This window comes from Tachypleus tridentatus, chromosome 13 (assembly GCF_004210375.1).
Source record: "Tachypleus tridentatus isolate NWPU-2018 chromosome 13, ASM421037v1, whole genome shotgun sequence".
NCBI lineage: Eukaryota > Metazoa > Arthropoda > Merostomata > Xiphosura > Limulidae > Tachypleus > Tachypleus tridentatus.
Window position 1 is genome coordinate 263,189,821 of NC_134837.1, and position 20,208 is coordinate 263,210,028.

General features: G+C 33.7%; 1 protein-coding gene and 1 long non-coding RNA gene across 5 annotated transcripts in view; one reads left to right on the forward strand and one right to left on the reverse strand.

Moving 5' to 3' along the window:
- The window catches only part of LOC143239736 (uncharacterized), a 570,827-nt gene that overhangs the window by 59,910 nt on the left and 490,709 nt on the right, over positions 1–20,208 (reverse strand). The gene's annotated exons all lie outside the window — the stretch shown is intronic.
- Positions 395–14,768, forward strand: LOC143239585 (FMRFamide-activated amiloride-sensitive sodium channel-like). Its single transcript, XM_076480787.1, has 6 exons — positions 395–550; positions 7,808–7,891; positions 10,420–10,534; positions 12,068–12,084; positions 13,407–13,493; positions 14,720–14,768. The coding sequence occupies exons 1-5, from the start codon at positions 431–433 to the stop codon at positions 13,455–13,457; spliced, it is 387 nt and encodes a 128-aa protein (XP_076336902.1). The 5' UTR covers positions 395–430; the 3' UTR covers positions 13,458–13,493; positions 14,720–14,768.

Here is a 20,208-nt window from a genome sequence, read left to right on the forward strand (position 1 = left end):
AACTTCTGAAAAAAATGTTTAATAATTTATTACTCTTTTTGTTTTCCTTTAACTTCAACGAATCAGCAAGTCTCTAAACCAAACCTAACAATTATTGAAAGTTGGACCGAAACTGTTCAAGCATTTAAATTCAGCCCCATATAAGTCGAAATTTAAACATTGTTTTGTCTAGTTTTTTATTTCATTTCTTCGTATTGTCCAGCTAATGAAGGAATTTATATCGAGGTATTTACAATGAAAAATGATGAAGCATTATACACATGAACTCAGTTTTGGTAACACTGAAAGCCATAACGTTTATCAGGTTGAAACTTCAAATCATATGTTGTGCCTTTACAATTACTCACAGAAGAACGAAAACGCAAAGTGTGATTTTGTTATTATAGGTCTAGCTCTTACGTTCGCTGTACAAACTATAAAGGTAAGTACAATGGATGAAGAAGACTTACGATTGAGGCTTGTAATACACTCTCCGCATGCCATGCCTGATATTGAGAATGATGGTATAGACATCGCACTAGGCACATCACTTTCTGTGGGGATTGAACAGGTAATCTCTCATGTATTACTTTCATGTTATTTCATAGAAACAGATTTTTGAGCCTCATACTTTAAATGTAACAATCAAGTGATTTTTAAATTTCGCGCAAAGCTGCACAAAGGCTATTTGCGCTAGCCGTCCCTAATTTTCCACTGTAAGACTAGAGGGAAGGCAGCTAGTCATCACCACCCACCGCCAACTCTTAAGCTACTCCTTTACCAACGAACAGTGATATTGATCGTCACATTATAACATCCCTACGACTGAGAGGGCGAACATGTTTGGTGTGACGGGATTCGAACCCGTGACCCTACGATTACGAGTCGAGTACCTTAACCAACAGATCATGCCGAGCCATTAAGTGATTTAGATAATTATAATCGCCGGTCTTATGTTCGTCAGAATTAACGTTTAACTAGTTAGGCCTGAGAATAAGCGAACTGGAACTAGCCTTTGTACTGGGAGTCAATTTGAAAAAAAAAACCAAAACAGTATCAGATGTGGCAGTTAACAACTTTACGTAGAACTAATAAAATTAATTGTTAGAAATGTCACGGCCGTCTAAGTTATTTGGCCCAAGAGTAAAGGCCCTCATAACAAAGTTATAACTTAGTTTAGGGTAGTCGCTGTTGTCGAGACCTGCACGTCCCTCTGCTGAGCGTCTCACGTCCAGTGTTCGGTAATAACAGCACTAGATGATCTAAACGTATAGTCTCCAGAGCTTTTGTCCAAACATTTCAAACTTCACGCCTAATAAAACTGATAAAATCTTCAATGGTGAACAGACATATTTTTTGTCTAACACTCTCCTCGCGCCAACCACTTTGCAACCTGCGAGTTGTGAGTTCGAATATAATCACTTTTTATGCTCGCCCTTTCAGCAGTGAGGGCGTTATAACGTGATAGTCAGTCACACTATTTGATTAAAGTAGCCCACGTAGCAGAAGGTGTAATGTTGACTGGCCCTCCTTCCTCTAGTGTAGGACAAAAAGCTTTCCCGTTTAATTATTACCCATGCTTATCGACTCTTGTTTACCATAACCTTCTTAGCTCACCATAGCTACGTGGTTAAGACACTCGACTCGTAATCATTACTAGTAAGTAGTACGAAAACTTCTATTTAGCACAAAGCTACACAACAGACGATCTACATTCTGTCCGGGCCCGGCGCTTGACTCGTAATCTGAGGGTCGCAAGTTCAAATCTCCGTCACACCAAACATACTCTCCCTTTCAGCTGTGGGGGCGTCTTAAGGGGAATACAAAAGGCGGAAGACTTTCGAAACATCGTCCTCTACACTTGTGTCTCCACAACATGTATTTGCTGTGCATTCTACGAAGTTTCATCATGAATACGCTGCCTAAACAAACTATAAAAAACAGTATTAATAAGTTATGTTGTTGTAATAATAGTATTAAAATGTAAAGTTATTGTAACAATAGTATTTATAGGTAGTCTTATTGTAACAACAGTATTAAAATGTAGACTATTGTAACAATAATGTGAATAGGTAGTTATATTTTAACAACAGTGTGAGTTGGTAGTTTTATTGTAATAACTGTACCAATAAGTAGTATAGTTGTAACCAGGGGCGTAGATTTTTTACACCCGATGAGGGAATGATTTTTGCAACCACTTATGTGGACTGTTCAATTTGCAAATTGGTAATCTCTTATTACGTGAACCTGAAGGCTGTAAACATGCAGTCACAGAGTAATCTTGTTGCCACGATACTTCAAGGTTTCCATGTAGGTTTGTATAAGTGAGGTGTTGTGAGCAGTTTTCAAAATGTTAATAGAATAAAGACAAATGTGTCATAAATTAACTGCCACATGAATTTATTCCTGCACACTGCACAGTATGACCATTATACTTTACAAGGTTACTAATAATTTTCATTGTATGAATTACGTTTTCAAATATTAATAAAATTAGTAATTACCCTTGATAAGTTTATATCTACTGAAAAACTGTTCATGTTGTTTGATAAAAATAATTAAAATGTCTTTGCGAATTCTTAAATTACACATCAATACAATGTAGCACATAATTATTCATACTTTTCATTGAAGTAAGATTCATTTAGTCCTCTAGTCTATATATTCCCAAACGTAGACCTCCTTTGTAATGATCTGTTTATGAATTCTTTCATAAGCTCTTCCATATTTATCTTGTCGACCTCATCTTTCTGAGTGTGACAAACTGCCACATGGTTGAGGCGGCACTGAGACGTAGTTGACCTTAATCCCGTCTTCAACCGTCTTAATGCTGAAAAGCCACGTTCACATTCGCAGCTGCTTACTGGACATACAAGCAAAATTTTCATGAGAAGAAACACTTCACTAAACATCTGCCGGCTTGTTTCATGCATTTTGCAGTAAGCATCCTTCGCACCTTTCAGAGATACTGCTTTTGTTGTTCCTTTAAACATGGGCAACTGAAACTCGAGCCGTTGTGCAGAGATTTCTGGATATAAGTTTATAACCGAGTTGTCAATCTTGCCAGATGTGATCATGTTCTCGAGTGCTAGATATTGCCTCAAGTCATTGTTGTCTGCATTAAAGCTAGTGGTCAGATGTTCTATGACTGTGTCCACAAATTCATAATATTGGCTTCTGTAGTAATCTCTAGCTGTTGCAGAATGGTGTGCTGAGCCATCACCTGTAATCCTGCTGGGGTGGGGTCTGCGAATGCGAGGTAGTTCAATAGGCATCAGATCTAGGGAACTTACCTTTTTCTCAGCTTCATCTAATATCTTGTTGTAATTTCCTCTGTTCGCAATATCCGCAACTGCTCAACTGTCGTTGCAGATGCTTCAATCATGCCAGATACTGTTGCTGATTGTGCTTCGAATGCACGGTTTAGTTCCTCTAATGCACTTCCTCTGTTTTTTCCTTTGTCAAATCTGTCCAGCAGACCTCGTACTTTCACTGCTACATCTGATTTTTCATTTGCTAATTCAGACAAAGAATCAACAATGTCACTGTAGTAATCATTAGCACATGTAATTGGAGACTGGCGGCACAACCAGCTTGTTGGACACAGTGGGCGGACGTATTTAACTGGACCATTGTGGCTGTCTGACGATACAATATTTTCAAAGATTGTTTTGTATTTCCTGACCTCTGAAGCAAGACACCAAGTTCATGTACCCGCTGGATAGAATCTCGAACACAGTCACAAGCTTTAACTGCATGTTGCATTATTAAATTAGCCTTGTGTGCTCTGCAGTGAAGAAACAAAGCTGACGGTTGCTTCTCTTTTATTTTTGCCTGACATCCACTGTACACACTACTCATGTTAGTGACTCCATCATAAGTTTGTGCTCTTAATCCTGACAGTGGTAAATTGAGTCTAGTCAGTACATTAAGTATAGTCGAGGATATTGTTTCACTAGTTGTTTTGGAAACACTGTATAAACCAAGAAATGTCTCATGGACGTCAAGGTTCTCATCTACATATAGTACACATATTGCTTCCTGTTCGGCATCTGTAACATCTTGAGTGCCATCAACCATTCATGCAAAGATTTTACTTTGCTGCACTTCGTGTGCTATGTTCCTCAGTATTTGATAGCTGAACATCTCCATTATTTCATTCTGAGCCTGGGGTGATGTGAATGTGGTTTTCTTTTATAAGTAGGCCGTCAACTCAGGATCTTCCTCTTCCAGGAGCTTCTCCTAAAGGTATACTCCACTGGCCTCTCCAATTTCCCTGTGAAAATGCATCTATTTTCTGCCTTGGCACAATGAAAGCATATGACTTTTTAAGTCTGATTGTCGAAGTGTAGCCATGGGAACTGATCAAACCACTTGCCCTGGAAGTTGATATTTTGAGATTTTGCTTTCTGTCGTGGTATTAGTTGTGCGTCTGGATGATATGGCTTTCCACACTGTATCTGTGGTGTGTCAGATTTTTCATTACTGCACAAACTTGTTTCACAACTATCTGGCGGTTCATGATGTACAATAATTGCACAAGTATTTTCAGACTCGTCCTCTGATGAACATGGTATTTCCTCTGTATGACAAGTTTTTATTCCTTTGCTTGAGGTTGTTGAATTATATGCATCTTACATTGTCACATGTAGTACTAGTAACTAGCTTGCAGAACTGTCTAATATCGGAAAGTTTCAGACGCTTGCTTATCATAATGGGAAACTGTTTCTCAGATAACTCAACAAGCTAAAATACAGTCTTTATTGAAAAATTCTAACATACAACGAACGAAGATAGAACAGAATGGAAGTAGGACTGAACTTTACAATGTATTTAAGTCGAACGCGCGAACCTCACAGTGACCACCGAGCCGACTGAACGCCTGGATATCGCTGGGACAATAATGTGTGTTAGTTACAACACAAGTAATTGCAAGTTTCTCGAGAAAGAGAATATATTGTTCTTTTACCATAAAGCACCAGCACTTTATTAGAGGGCGGTGGTAATCTGAAATTTCATGGATTGATGAGGGCCACAAACACAGGTCTAATGAGCTCTGTTGTAAAATCGAGGCTCAGACTAAAGGGAGCGGAGGGGGTGATGTAGGGCGTGTCTGGATCCGAGAGGCCCGAACCTGTCGTTAACTGTACACTAAACGTACAGTATGGTCAGCAACTTCGGCAGCTAAAGATTGTTAGGCGTTCGACAATAAAACCGGCTAGACATGCATAAGAACAAATGGCGTAGGAAAGCCGCACAATGTACACATAAGATTGATGCAGCTACAAGCTACAAATAGCCTGCCAGATCTAGATCACAGGAGTTTACGCTTGGAAGTAATATTTGTCAATTTCATGCTCTGTTCAATCTGTTGTGATGAAAAGTTTACTTAATCTTACACTACGTACAAGACGTAGGTAGATTCTGTGATAGTGCTTGCAAGCCTTGCATGTATACTTAGGCCTACTGACATCATGATACAAACTATCGCTTAGATCAAAAAGCTTAGAAGCACGCCTGTATTAAAGATGTACATTTCGGCTACTGAAAAAGTTTACATTTAGGCCTAATTATGTAATTCGATTGGTAAAACACGAGAATCACATGAACAAACACACAATTTGTAGGCCTGTGATGCAATAAAACAATTCAACAGACTAAACTGTAGGGGGGATGATTGTATGCATCATACCCCCCACCTAAAATGAAGGGGGATGTATACCCTCCCCTCCAGAATCTACGCCCTGGTTGTAACAATAGTATTAAAAAGTAGACTCATTGTAACAATAGTATCAATATTTAATCTATTTTAACAATAGTGTTAGTAGGTAGTCTTATTGTAACAACAGTATCAATAAGTAATATTGTTGTAACAACATTGTCAGTTGGCAGTCTTATTGTAACAACAGTGACAATAGGTAGCATTGTTGTAACAATATTATAAAAAGGAAGGTTTTTTTGTTACAATAATGTCGATAGGTTGTCTTATTTTAACACCAGTGTCAGTAGGTACTCTTATTTTAACAACAGTTTTAGTAGGTAGTTTTATTGTAACAAAAGTGTTAGTGAGTAATATTGTTGTAACAATAGTATTAAAAGTAGACTTATTGTAAGAATAGTGCCAACAGGTAGTCTTATTTTTACAACAGTGTCAGTAGGTAGTCTTGTTGTGACAAAAAGTGTTAATTTGAAAGTTTGTTGAATGGGCAATAACTGCCTGTTCGGAGACACGAGTGTAGTGGACGACGTTTCATAAGAATACAAAAGGCGGAAGACTTTCGAAACGTCGTCCTCTACACTTGTGTTCCACAACATGTATTTGCTGTACATTCTACGAAGTTTCATCATGAATACGCTGCCTAAACAAACTATAAAAAACAGTATTAATAATTTATGTTGTTGTAATTATAGTATTAAAAGGAAGAGTTATTGTAACATTGGTATTAATAGGTAGTCTTATTGTAACAATAATGTCAACAGGTAGACTTATTGTAACAAAGTATTAAAATGTAGACTTATTGTAACAACAGTATTAATAGGTAGTTTTATTTTGACAACAGTGTAAGTAGGTAGTCTTATTTTAACCACAGTGTCAGTATGTAGTGTTATTGTAACAAGTGTCAATAAAAAGTATTGTTGTGACAATAGGATTAACAGGTAGACTTATTATAACAATAGTGTCAATATGTAGTCTTACGTGAACAATAGTGTCAGTAGGTAGGCTTATTGTAAGAACAGTGTCAAAAAAGTAGTATTCTTACAACAACAGTGTTAAAAGTTAGATTTATTGTAAGAATAATTCCTGTAGGTTGTATTATTTTAACATCAGTGTTAGTAGGTGTTCTTATTATGAGAACAGTGTTAGTAGGTAGTCGTACTGTAGTAACAGTGTTAATAAGTAGTATTGTTCTGACAATAGTTTTAAAAGGTAGACTTATTGTAACAACGTATCAGTTTGTAATTTTATTGTAACAATAGTGTGAATAGGTAGTCCTACTGTAACAATAGCATTAATAAGTAGTCTTATTGTAACAATAGCATTGAAAAGTAGTATTCTTGTAGCAATAGTATTAAAAGGTAGGTTTATTGTAACAATGGTGTCAATAGGTAATCTTATTGCAACAATAGTGTGAATAGGTAGTCTAATTGTGACAATAGTATTAATAGGTAGTCTTCCTGTAATAATAACATCAATAGGTAACCTTATTGCAAGAATAATGTTAATAGGTTGTCTTATTTTAATAAGTGTTAATAGGTGGTCTTATTGTAGTAAGAGATGTAACAGATATTCTTATTAGAAAAATAGTATTTACAATTAGTTATTGTAAAAATAATGTTAACAGCTAACCTTAATGTAACAATTTTGTTTATATTTTTTTTTCTTTTAATAGCTGGTGCTGTTGTAACAAGAATGTTAACAGCTGGTAATATTGTAATAAAAGAATTTTATAGCTGGCATTATTGAAAGAAAAATGTTCATAGCTGGTATTATTGCAATAAGAATAGTCTTGGTAGCTGGCACTGTTGTAACAAGAGTGTTGATACCTGTAATTATTGTCATAAGAATGTTAATAATATATAGATGGCGTTATTGTAATAACAATAGTATTGATAGCTGCTACTATTCTTAGAAGAATGTTAATAGTTGGTACTATTGTAATTACAAGAACATTAATAGCTGGTATTATTGTAACAAGAATGCTAATAGTTGATACTACAGTAACAACAACAGTGTTTATAGCTGGTACTATTGTAACAATAGTGCTAATAGCTGTTTTCGTTCTTACAACAATTGTGTTAATAGCTTCTATTTTTCTTATTGAATTAGGTGGACTTTCATCGTTTACCAGAGCCATACAGTGCTGGATGTTACAAAGATGACAAAAACGAACCAGGTGCTTACAACAAGAAGGTTAGTGACGTAACGGAATAGTACGTCACAAGAAAGATATGTCACGTGATAAAGACACGTGCTTTTAATAATAGGATTTTTTGTTTTGTTCAGTTTTCAATCAAAACTTAATGTGTTTTAATTCAACCTTAACCTTTGCATTTTAACATGTTTAATTTCAACCTTAACCTTTATATTTTAACACGTTTTAATTCAACCTTAACCTGTGTATTTATCGTCTTAATTCAGTTTTAACCTTTGTATTTTAAAATGTTTTAATTCAACCTGAACCTCTGTATTTTACCGTGTTTTAATTCAATCTCAACCTCTGTATTTTGACATGTTTTAATTCAACCTTAACCTGTGTATTTATAGTCTTAATTCAGTCTTAACCTTTGTATTTTAACATGTTTTAATTCAACCTTAACCTCTGTATTTTAACATGTTTTAATTCAACCTCAACCTGTGTATTTATAGTTTTAATTCAGTCTTAACCTTTATATTTTAACATGTTTTAATTCAATCTTATCCCATGTATTTTGGCTGATTATATATTACTGTTCCTAGATGCACTGTTGTAAACCTATACAACATAGACACCACATGCATAGCTTTGTACTTAACTACAAATACACACACACACGATCATTATCCTGAATATTTTAACTAAATTAATTATAAATATGTATACTGTTTATTTTTCCATTAATAGCGACAGTAGTAAATGAATTCCATTTGAAAAGACTGAAAAAAAAAGTTAACACTGAGGAGTTTCTAGACTGGGATATCCAGTGTTGAAGAGTTTCGTTTGTTTGTTTGACCATCGGGCTACCTCCGCTTGTCATTATTAATACTGAGTCAATCGATTAACACTGTTGTTTTTTAATTTTGTACAAAGCTACAGGAGTGCTATCTGCGCTAGCAGCCCCTACTTTAGCACTGTATTACTAGAGGGAAGACAGCTAGTCATTATCACCAACCACCAACTCTTGGGTTACTCTTTTACTAACGAATAGTGGGATTGACCGTAACATCATAAGGCTCTCACGGCTGAAAGGGCGAGCATTTTTAGTGTGACAGGGATTCGAACCCTCGACCCTCCGATTACGACTCGAACGCCTTAACCCACCTGGCCATGCTAGACCCGATAAATTAAAGGGAAGGCAGTTAGTAAGTACACCAATTTAAACGTAGGATTTAACTTTTACTTCTAATCATAACCGAATTCAGAAAATTTAAAGCTCAATTTTGCATCAGCAGGGCCCAAATTTTTGGTCTTTGGATCCACACTATACTAGTCACTGAGCGATGAATAACGGCGTATTGTTAATGTCGTGATACATTATTGATTAATTATCTATTATATGCATTTTAGTGAATTATGTAAATTAAAGTTTCTTAAGAATATTTATATATTATAGACAACTTGATTTCTATCATAATTACTAGTTACCGATTTAATAACTTTCATCCATTAAAGTATTTCGACATAAATATTATTGTGACAAATCTGAAATTTCTGTGTTCTTTAAGTAATTTAATGTACTTTCCTTAATTTGTTATTAGTGACAGTCAGCTGTTTCTTATACTTACTTATTTACAGGTTAGGAGAGTTTAATAGTTGTGGAGCCTTTTTGTATACCATATATCATCTATTACCCCGAGTGATGCAGTGCTGCATCTATATAAAGACCAACCACTAACCACTTTCATTTATAGCCAAGAAATTTGACCTTAGCACCTGATCTCATCCCAACAATAATCTACTCATGGTACTTTATGGTACCTGAACTCCTCCAAACAATAATCTACTCAAGGTACTTCGTGGTACCTAAACTCCTCCAAACAATAATCTACTCAAGGTACTTTGTGGTACCTAAACTCCTCAAACAATCTACTCATGGTACTTCGTGGTACCTAAACTCATCGAAACAATAATCTACTTATGGTACTTTATGGTACCTGAACTCCTCCAAACAATAATCTACTCATGGTACTTTATGGTACCTGAACTCCTCCAAACAATAATCTACTCAAGGTACTTCGTGGTACCTAAACTCCTCCAAACAATAATCTACTCAAGGTACTTCGTGGTACCTAAACTCCTCCAAACAATAATCTACTCATGGTACTTTGTGGTACCCCTACAATAATCTGCTGAACCTTGTTCCTCACATCTCACCTTCCACCATCTACGTGATACTTTGTTCATGACACTATTTGGAGATCTTAAAATTATTTACAATAACTACTTTGACCAGCTGGGATCAATCACTTTCCAGTTAAATACGAGGACTGTTTATTATCACATGAGCTGCCAAAACTCTCAAATGCTTTCTATATATGTATAATAAAACTTGTTTTATTTCATAAATTCAACAACGTTGCTCAATGAGCTTTCACGTCTTTGTTCTCTTTAGGGATCAAACCTTAAATTATCACTATAAACAATAGATCTTAGTGCTGAGCTGTATAAACACAATGTAACTGTATAATTGTATAAACTATTTTATCTTTTATTATAATGTATTTTCTCTTTTCTTAACCAGCAATGCTTCCAGAAATATTTACAACTTTTAAGTAATGAAACATGTGGATGTGGGGACCCAACAATTAATTTACCTGATCGAGTACCACCCTGCCACCTTAAAGAAGCTAATGATGGTAAGAAAAGAACAGTATTTAGTAGTACAACCTTACCATCTTAAGGAACCTACTGAAGGAGGGTAAAAAAACAGTATTTATGTGTACAACCCTGCTACCTTAAGGAAGGTACTGATAATAAGTAAAGAACAGTATTTATCTAGTACCACCCTGCTAACTTAAAGAAGGTACTGATGGTAAGTGAAGAACAGTATTTATCTAGTACCACCCTGCTAACTTAAAGAAGGTACTGATGGTAAGTAAAGAACAGTATTTATCTTGTACCACCCTGCTAACATAAAGAAGGTACTGATGGTAAGTAAAGAATGGTATTTATGTAGTACCACCCTGCTATCTTGAGGAGTGTACTGATGGTATGTAAAGAACAGTTATAATGTTGTTCCACCGTGCTAACGTAAGGAAGGTACTGAAAGTAAGTAAAGAACAGTATTTGTCTAGTACAACCCTGCTAACTTAAGGAAGGTACTGATGGTAAGTAAAAAACGGCATTTATGTAGTACCACCCTACTATCTTGAGGATTATAGTGATGGTAAGTAAAGAAATGTATTTATGTAGTAGTACCATGCTTCCTTCAGGAAAGTACTGATTGTAAGTAAAGAACACTATTATTGTAGTACCACTGTGCTAACATAAGGAAGGAACTGAAGGTAAGTAAATACTAGTATTTATGAACATCCTTATTAAATCTATGTCCCAAATAAAATGAATAGTATATGGAAAAAGATAGACCTAGGAATTGTATAATTAATAGTTTCTGTGAGTGTTATCAAGACACCATAACTCATATTGACGGAGAGTGTTCGTTTTATTATAACCAAACCACATTGTGCTATTTGCTATGTCTGTCAAAGGACATTGTACCACTGATTTTAATATTATAAATCCAAACACTTACTGCTGTCTTAACAGCAGATGGTTCACACTATTAACCATAAGTAGTTTAAAAAATTACATAAATATCAAAAGTGTGCAAGCTCCATTCTACTCTAAAAGTACATTCTTTGCAAATGTTGTGTGAAGTGACATTTCTTACTATTGATAAATACAATCTTTATTCTATGGTAGAATGTTAAATATAGATTGATATATTTCTCGTTCTATGAAAAAAATGTTAAAATATAGATTAACATTCTTTATTCTATAGTGAAAACAATATTAGTCGTTTTAATCAAAATTAATAGAATAACAGCTAAAACAAATTATCTGCGAGATATATTTGTAATATTGACTGCATATTCCAAATTTTTATTTCAAGAAACATTATTAATGCTACTTAAATTACTTAGTTTACAGGTTTTCATGACACTTGTTTTGTACTATAGTAATATTTCAGATACTTATCTTATAAATGTTGCATTTAAGATTAAAAGTTACAAATCACTTATTGTTTAGAAGCTTCGCAGAGGGAAATAACATAGAAGTAAATATAGTTGGTGGCTAATTATTTGCAAATTGAGTAGAATATTTCTTGGATATTATTGTTTTTTGTAATTATGAACTCATTATTTGTGTATTATTTTCTTCCAATATAGAAAAAGAGTCGTTCAGGGTAAGTGTGTTCTACAGTTTATACAAAACAAAATTTATTTAAAATAATTATCTGTGTTTACTAGTGGTGTAAAAGATATCCAGATAAATGCATAAAGTTCAAATCGAGATAACTGCCATTTTAAGATTCTGTAAACGAATTTATAGAAGAGAAACGTTTTTATTTAATGAAAAATTAATCCGGAAATGTAATTATTGAATAATATAATTTTATGCACTTATGCACTGATGTTAACATATAAAATGTCTTTGTTTGAAGTAAAATGTATCCAAGAATTTTAACAATATAATAATTCACTTTTAACGAAACTTTTCTCGAGACCTTTCGCGGCGTGTAGAACAGAATTATGGGTATTCTTAGTATTTTTTATATAAACACAAGTAAACAAAACATCAACAAAATACAATACGTAGTTAGGCTCTAACGGGTTTTGCGTTTTTTGAAGGACACGTGTGTAAAATATATGGTCTGAAACTGACCACGCTCACCCTTCAGTGAAACTGAAATTGACCACGCCCACCTTTCGTAGAAACTAAAATTGGCCTAGACATATGGAAATTAAAATAAGCCTTGCCACCTTCGTAGAAAGTAAAACTCACTTGACACACTTCGCATAAACATAAATTGATCTTGACACCCTTCGTAGCCACTAAAATTGACCTCGTCCACCCTTCATAGATATTAAATTTGTTTGAATCAGCAACGAGCTAAAACTTAGATATTTTTATCAGTCGTGGACTAAAACTAGTAACTATTTAGATGCAACGTAAACTGATTAAATGTAGGTAAATCACGGGCCAGGTGAGTTAAGGTGTAACCTGTAATCTGAGGGTCGCGGGTTCGAATCCCGATCGCACCAAACATATTCGCTCTTTCAGTTGTGGGAGCATTATAATGTTATGGTCAATCCTACTATTCGTTGGTAAAAGAGTAGCCAAGAGGTGGCGGTGGGTGGTGATTACTAACTGTCTTCCCTCTAGTCTTAGGGACGGGTAGCGCAGATAGTACTCGTGTAGCTTTGCGCGAAATTCAAAACAGATAAAATAAACAAGTAAATCATTACCTCCTAGTGTTTCATGCAATTTTTATTGAAATCCCAGGAAATAATTAAGGTTGAAATATTGAATACTAAATTAAGTTTGGAAAAGTGTAAACTCCAGTTATCCATTTATCTGTTATTAGTTTGTGATAATTAAACATGCATCAGAATGAAATAATATTTCGTTCCAAGTAATGTGTGCGAACTTCATTTAAAATTAATATAATTTTGAAGAATTGTTTTGTACTACACCTGTTGGTAACTGTATAAATCTTTTTCCTAGAATCAAGTTATGGAGAGTATTAGCAAGAGTATTTGTCTATATTCAAACTAAGAAAGAATTGTCTATACCAGTAACCCTAAATACGAGGTAGGTGTTTGATGCTACATTTCAAGGTCTTATTAGATGTAGAAATAAACTTCTTAATACATGAGTTATGGTGCAAATTAACAGGGTAAAATCTTAAGAAATCATTTCTCTATTTTAATAAAGATGATTAATATTTAGAATTAACAATTACAGGTTAATCACAGCGTAACATTTATAAAGCACAATTACAGGTTAATCACGATGTAACATTTACAAGCATCAATTACAGGTTAATCACAATGTAACATTTAGAAGCAACAATTACAGGTCAATCACAGTGTAACATGAAGAAGCAACAATTACAGATTAAACACAGTGCAACATTTAGAAGCAACAACTACAGGTTAATCAGAGTGTAATGTTTAAAAGCAACAGTTACAGGTTAACACAGTGTAACATTTAGAAGTATTAATTACAGGTTAACCACAGTGTAACATTTAGAAGGAACAATTACAGGTTAACCACAGTGTAACATTTATAAAGCACAATTACAGGTTAATCACGATGTAACATTTACAAGCATCAATTACAGGTTAATCACAATGTAACATTTAGAAGCAACAATTACAGGTCAATCACAGTGTAACATGAAGAAGCAACAATTACAGATTAAACACAGTGCAACATTTAGAAGCAACAACTACAGGTTAATCAGAGTGTAATGTTTAAAAGCAACAGTTACAGGTTAACACAGTGTAACATTTAGAAGTATCAATTACAGGTTAACCACAGTGTAACATTTAGAAGCAACAATTACAAGTTAACACAGTGTAACGTTTAGAAAGAACAATTACAGGTTAACTCAGTGTAACACTTTGAAGCAACAATTACAGGTTAATCAGAGTATAGCACTTACAAGCAACAATTACAGGTTAACACAGTGTAACAATTACAGGTTAACTCAGTGTAACACTTAGAAGCAAGAATTACAGGTCAACCACAGTGTAACTTTAGAAGCATCATTTACAGATTATCTGTACTCTCAGGAGCTTTGTCTGTGAGAACTAATGCACTTCCTACTATGGAAGAATAATCAAATATCATATTTTTTTTGTAATATTTGTTTGTATAATATGTGGTTTTGTTAAAAGTGGCTTGGTGAAAACATGTTTATGGTGTGTGGTTTCAAGTATTTTACCAAATTATGTTGATATACTCTGTTTCCAAGATTTATTTTCCCTCTAATACCAATGAAGCTCTAACCTTCACTTGTATATTCATGCTAGACCCAGGACGTGTTGAGGAATCCCGAGGTCAACTTAGTCTGTGGCTAGGCATTTCCCTCACTTTATCTTCAAAAGAACCATGCAGCTCATGAAAGATATGGTTGTTAAGTTCAGGAAAGGAAAACGTTCATTGAAGGTCTCTCCAGATCCGTCTTCAGGAAGTTCCAAGAACGTCTTCGTTGTCTTTCAGACTGACGTTCTCTTAACTAACATGCAATTAGGCCTAGCAGATATATATCATACTTAGCGAACCAGCTAGAATTTTCCTAAAACAGCTTGTTTATTTACTTGTTATTAGGCTACACAATAGGCTATTAGGTATATCGAAACCTGATTTTTGGTGTCAAAATCTCTCAGACTTATGAATGATTCACCAGGTGTACTTTGAAAGTACAGAATTCAAATACTTTAAAGAAAAGACAAACTGAAAAGAAATAATAAATTATTTGTTCTGGTTTTAACAAGCTAAGAAAGACAAAACCTCGATAAAATACTCCCCTTTCAAAAAGGTGAGTCATTATGTAAAACAATGAATTATTTCATTTCTGAAGGTTACACAATTAAAACATAACCCAAGCTCAACACATCCATTAGAATTTAAGGGATTTTTACATTACAGTTTGTTGAATACTTGGATGTATCTTTCAGAGATAAGTTTTATAATAAATATTTTTTAATTGAAAGACAGAACATTAGGTAGTACTAAGGTCTACCTAATGACAGTAAATACAGAATATATCAATAAAGTCACAGTCTCAGCACTATTAGGTAGTAATAAAGTCCACATGATGACAGTAAATACTGAATATATCAATAAAGTCACATTCTCAGCATTATTAGTTAGGACTAAGGTTCACATGATGACAGTAAATTCAGTCAGTATATATCAATAAAGCCACATTTTCAGCATCATTAAGAAGTACTAAGGTCTACTTGAAAACAGTAATTTCAGTATATATTAAAGTCACATTCTCTGAATTACTAGTTGCTACTAAGATCTCCATGATGACAGTGAATTCAATATTTATCACTAAAGCCACATTATGGTCAGCTTTACGAAGTACTAAGATTTACCTGATGACAGTAAATTCATTATTTATTATTAAAGTGACATTCTCAGCATCATTAGCTGGTTCTAAGGCCTACCTGATGACATTAAATTCAGGCCTAATATATCAATAAAGCAATATTCTCAGAAACATTAAATCATAGTAAGGACTACCTGATGACAGTAAATTCAGTCAGTATATATCAATAATGCCACATTCTCGGCATCATTAAGTAGTATTAAGGTCTACCTTATGATAATAAATTTTATATATATCAATAAAGACACAATCTCATCGTTATTATGTAGTACTAAGGTCTGCATGGTGATAGTAAATTCACTATATTCCTATAAAGCCATATAGCATATTCTCAGCATCGTTAGGTAGTTGTAATCTAAGGTCACTTGGAATTCTTTTCTTTGACATTACTTGTCCCTCAACAGGATTCGTACTTGTTTATGTGGTTTTCAAGTAACTGTGGCAAGCTTGCTGCACTATTTATTTTCTGCAATGTTATAGAGGCTGCACTCTGCGTTTATATAATGTATCAATATGCGTACGTTTTCTTATAGGAAAGTCAGATCGGGCTATTTGCTGGAGTCTACCGAGAGAATCGAACTCTTGATTTTAGCGTTGTTAATCTGTAGACTTACTGCTGTACCAGCGGGGCCCGTTTAAGTAAAGACTATAAACTTGATAATTTTAACTTTACATTTACATATATATATATATATATTGCTGTTTGGAGATTCGAATACTAAAATTGATTTTAAGCTATATCAAGGCTAAGGTAATTTACATTCAATATAATATTTTTTCTGTACTGTGTGAAAACATGTTTATTGTGCGATATTTGTTAATGTTCAAAAGATATCTATACTTTGTGATAAAGAGAAGCCTACTTGAAGTAAAATTGTATCTCAATACCGATGGTTTAGGTATTAAAACTTTTACTAAAATGTAACAGATGTCAACGTTTCGACTATCTTAGGTCATCTTAATATTTTAATACCCATAGCAGCTGTATTGATAATATAGGTATGTATATATTGTTGAAGACTTTAAATGCGTTTATATTTTTCTTCTCAAAATGCTAACCCTAATACTGCACTAAAAAGTTGATATCCTTGTTTTACGAGTGGTAATATAATTACTTATTGGTGTCAAATAAAAATGTATCTTAGAACTGCTGATATGGGTACTTGTAATGGTTTTAAGTATGAAATTCCGTGTCACCAGTTCTAGCTACCATTTTGTTACAGATTGAATCTCAATCTGTCGAATCAGACTTACACCTACCACTATACTGGTACAGGTATGTTGATGATACAATTACTGGATTCACATATACAGAACAGATACTTATTTTTTCAATCATGTTAACTCCATACACCCCAACATTAAGTTCATCTGTGAACAGGAAAAAAGTAATCAAATAATATTTCTTTACCTCAAAATTCCTAGAACTGATACACAATTCAAAACAGAAATCCACGGAAAAATCACCCACACTGTATTTCACATTTTCCCTGAGACTCAGCATATGAAACAAAACAATAACTCAACATATTAAGAAAGCAAATAAACACAGCCACAAAACAATGTTCACCGATAAATTAACGATGAAATTAACAAAATAAAACAACACTTCATCAACATCAACAAATTTCCTCAAAAAACCGTGGAAAATATTATACGCACACACCTGGACAACAACAATAAATCCCAAGATACAACAGATTACAAAACCTTACACTGCTACATACCATCTGTTCCGACATCAGCGAAAAATAACCAACATCTGGGAAAAACTTAAAATACAATATTCCAGTAAACACCAAATTTATTCAAAAATCAGATTCAAAGTTAAAGTCTATACTGTATAAAAATTACACTAACAAACACAACACCAACATTGTTTATCAAATACAATGCAACAACTGTCACAACTTTTATATCAGAGAAGCAAGCAGAAAAATGGAAACTAGGTTCAAAAAACAACAACAAAAAACACCTTCACACGTTTTTGAACACTGCAAATCAAATAAACCCAACATAACCATAAAAACACCCAGATATTAAGTAGGGAAACAAATATAAAGAAAAGCAAGATCAAAGCAACTCTACTCATGCAACAACTAAACCTAAAATTAAACAATATAAAGGAACGCCTTCATACCATATACTAACATCCAACTGCAGCGCCTACAATTCCATTACCTGTTTCTACTTCGTCTCTAAAACATGTGTCGATCAACGGTCACATTCAGACTCTCTTTTTTTTTTTTTTTTTTTAACCTGAAGGTGATCTAGGAAGGTCGAAACGTTGTTCTCTCCTTATCAGTAAAAGTGTTAATACCCATTCCAGCCGTTCTGAGATCAAAATGTCAAATTGTTAAATTACACATTGTTTTAAATCGTCAAAATGTCAAATTGTTGAAATACACATTGTTTAAATTCATTAAAATGTCAAATTGTTGAATTACATATTGTTTGAAATCATCAAAATGTCAAATTGTTGAATTACACACAGTATGAAATCGTTAAAATGTTAAATTGTTGAATTACAATTGTTTGAAATCGTCAAAATGTCAAGTTGTTGAATTACATTGTTTAAATTAATCAAAATGCCAAGTTGTTGAATAACACATTGTTTGAAATCGTCAAAATGTCAAATTGTTGAACTATACACAGTTCGAAATCGTTAAATTGTTAAATTACAATTGTTTAAAATAATCAAAATGTCAAATAGTGCTACAAAGTACATATTTTAAAATCAACAAACATCTAATTATTGAATTACACATTGTCTAAAATGAAAATGTAAATTTTTGAATTACACATCGTTTAAAATCGTCAACATGTTAAATTGTTGAATAACACAAGCTTGTGAATTTAAACTTTATTAAAGTTGTTTTGGTTTTAATTATTTGTTTGTTTTGTTTTTTGAAATTTCGCACAAAGCTACTCGAGGGCTATCTGTGCTACCCGTCCCTAATTTAGCAGTGTTAGACTAGAAGGAGGGAAGCTACTCATCACCACAAACTCTTGGGCTACTGGGGTTTGCCAACAAATTTGGAGGATTGACCCATCGCTGAAGGGCGCCCATGTTTAGTGTGACAGGGATACGAACCTCGACCAGCAGGTTACAATTCAAGTGCTTTAACCACCTGGCTGTAAATGGCACATTTAACAACTTAATTTAGAGAAAAGATTTTGTTCGCTTCGCTTCTTCTTTATGGGTATTTGGGTATGTTAATTTTTGAATACCCAGAAGGGTCAGGTCCACAAGACCTTTTCCTCCATCGCTAACTTTCGTGTCGTCTACTAGTTAGAATTTGTTGTTGTGTAGACTTTGGGCCAGAGTATCCCACAGTACTCAGGCTCTTTTCAGAGTAATATCCGTATATTGTCTTGATTTGACCTTTTTATCCATTATTTTAAATTTTAATTTTCAAAAAATGGGTGGTGATGATGTTTCATCATGAGAATATATAGGAAAGTTAGGTGTAGTTTGAACTTTAACTCCAGTTCTGTTAGAAACTTTCACCATTTCCCAGATTTGTATTTTTAAGGGACAAAAAGTTTTGCTTGTGTTGGGAGTTTACATCTACAATCTGTGTTGCTGGTGATAGGACAAATATCAATTCAGGTTATATCTAGAGAAATATTGAATATAAATATTGTATATCAGCTCAGTCATTCAGAATATCATTTGATGTCACAAAACTTTATCACTTTATTTGATGCTGTAGTTTATAAGTTATATAAACTTATACTAACACTGCACTTAAAACTGTAAAGTATGAAGTCTGTACTGTTTGTTAAAAGACGTGTCAACAACTTACTGTTTTTTAAATGTTACAACTCTAATTTTAAGTTGTATGTGTGTGGAATCTTCAGCTAAACACAATATATATGTGTTTGTGTGTGTATATTTATTATAAACAAGTGAAGAAGAACCTTTATTAAATAATTTTGATCCCCAGTCATCACCAGTAGTGTGTTTTCATTCAACTACTAAATCTTGAAGATTCACATATTATGGTTGCTAGTCACTACTTTTAGGTATATTTCACTCTTGAAACCAGACAGTATCATCATCCCACTTGGATAGAAAAGGTAGATAACTAAAAGTTCAAAGCAATATCCATATAAACATGGAAGTAGATCACTGGCACTTTTTGTTGTATTGTGGCAAATAAATACTCAGTTGCTTTCCTCTGTGCCATGTCTAGCAAGCTGTCTATTGTTAAATTTACTCATCTATAAAGTTCTGTTGTGAAAAATAGGTTGCCTGTCTGGTTTTATACTGTTAATTGTTTTCATAATTGACAGACCTTTATAATTAACAATTGGTTGTGAAAAACAGTTTGTTTACCAGGGTATTTGCTTTTCAATTTTTGTTTTTTTTTTTTTTTTTTTTATTTTTTTTTTTTT

Coding starts and splice junctions, on each gene's coding strand:
- LOC143239585 (XM_076480787.1), top strand. CDS start 431: ATGGATGAAGAAGACTTACGATTGAGGCTTGTAATACACTCTCCGCAT. Junction 551..7,807: donor TTTCTGTGGGGATTGAACAG/GTAATCTCTCAT, acceptor TTATTGAATTAG/GTGGACTTTCATCGTTTACC. Junction 7,892..10,419: donor CAGGTGCTTACAACAAGAAG/GTTAGTGACGTA, acceptor TTTCTTAACCAG/CAATGCTTCCAGAAATATTT.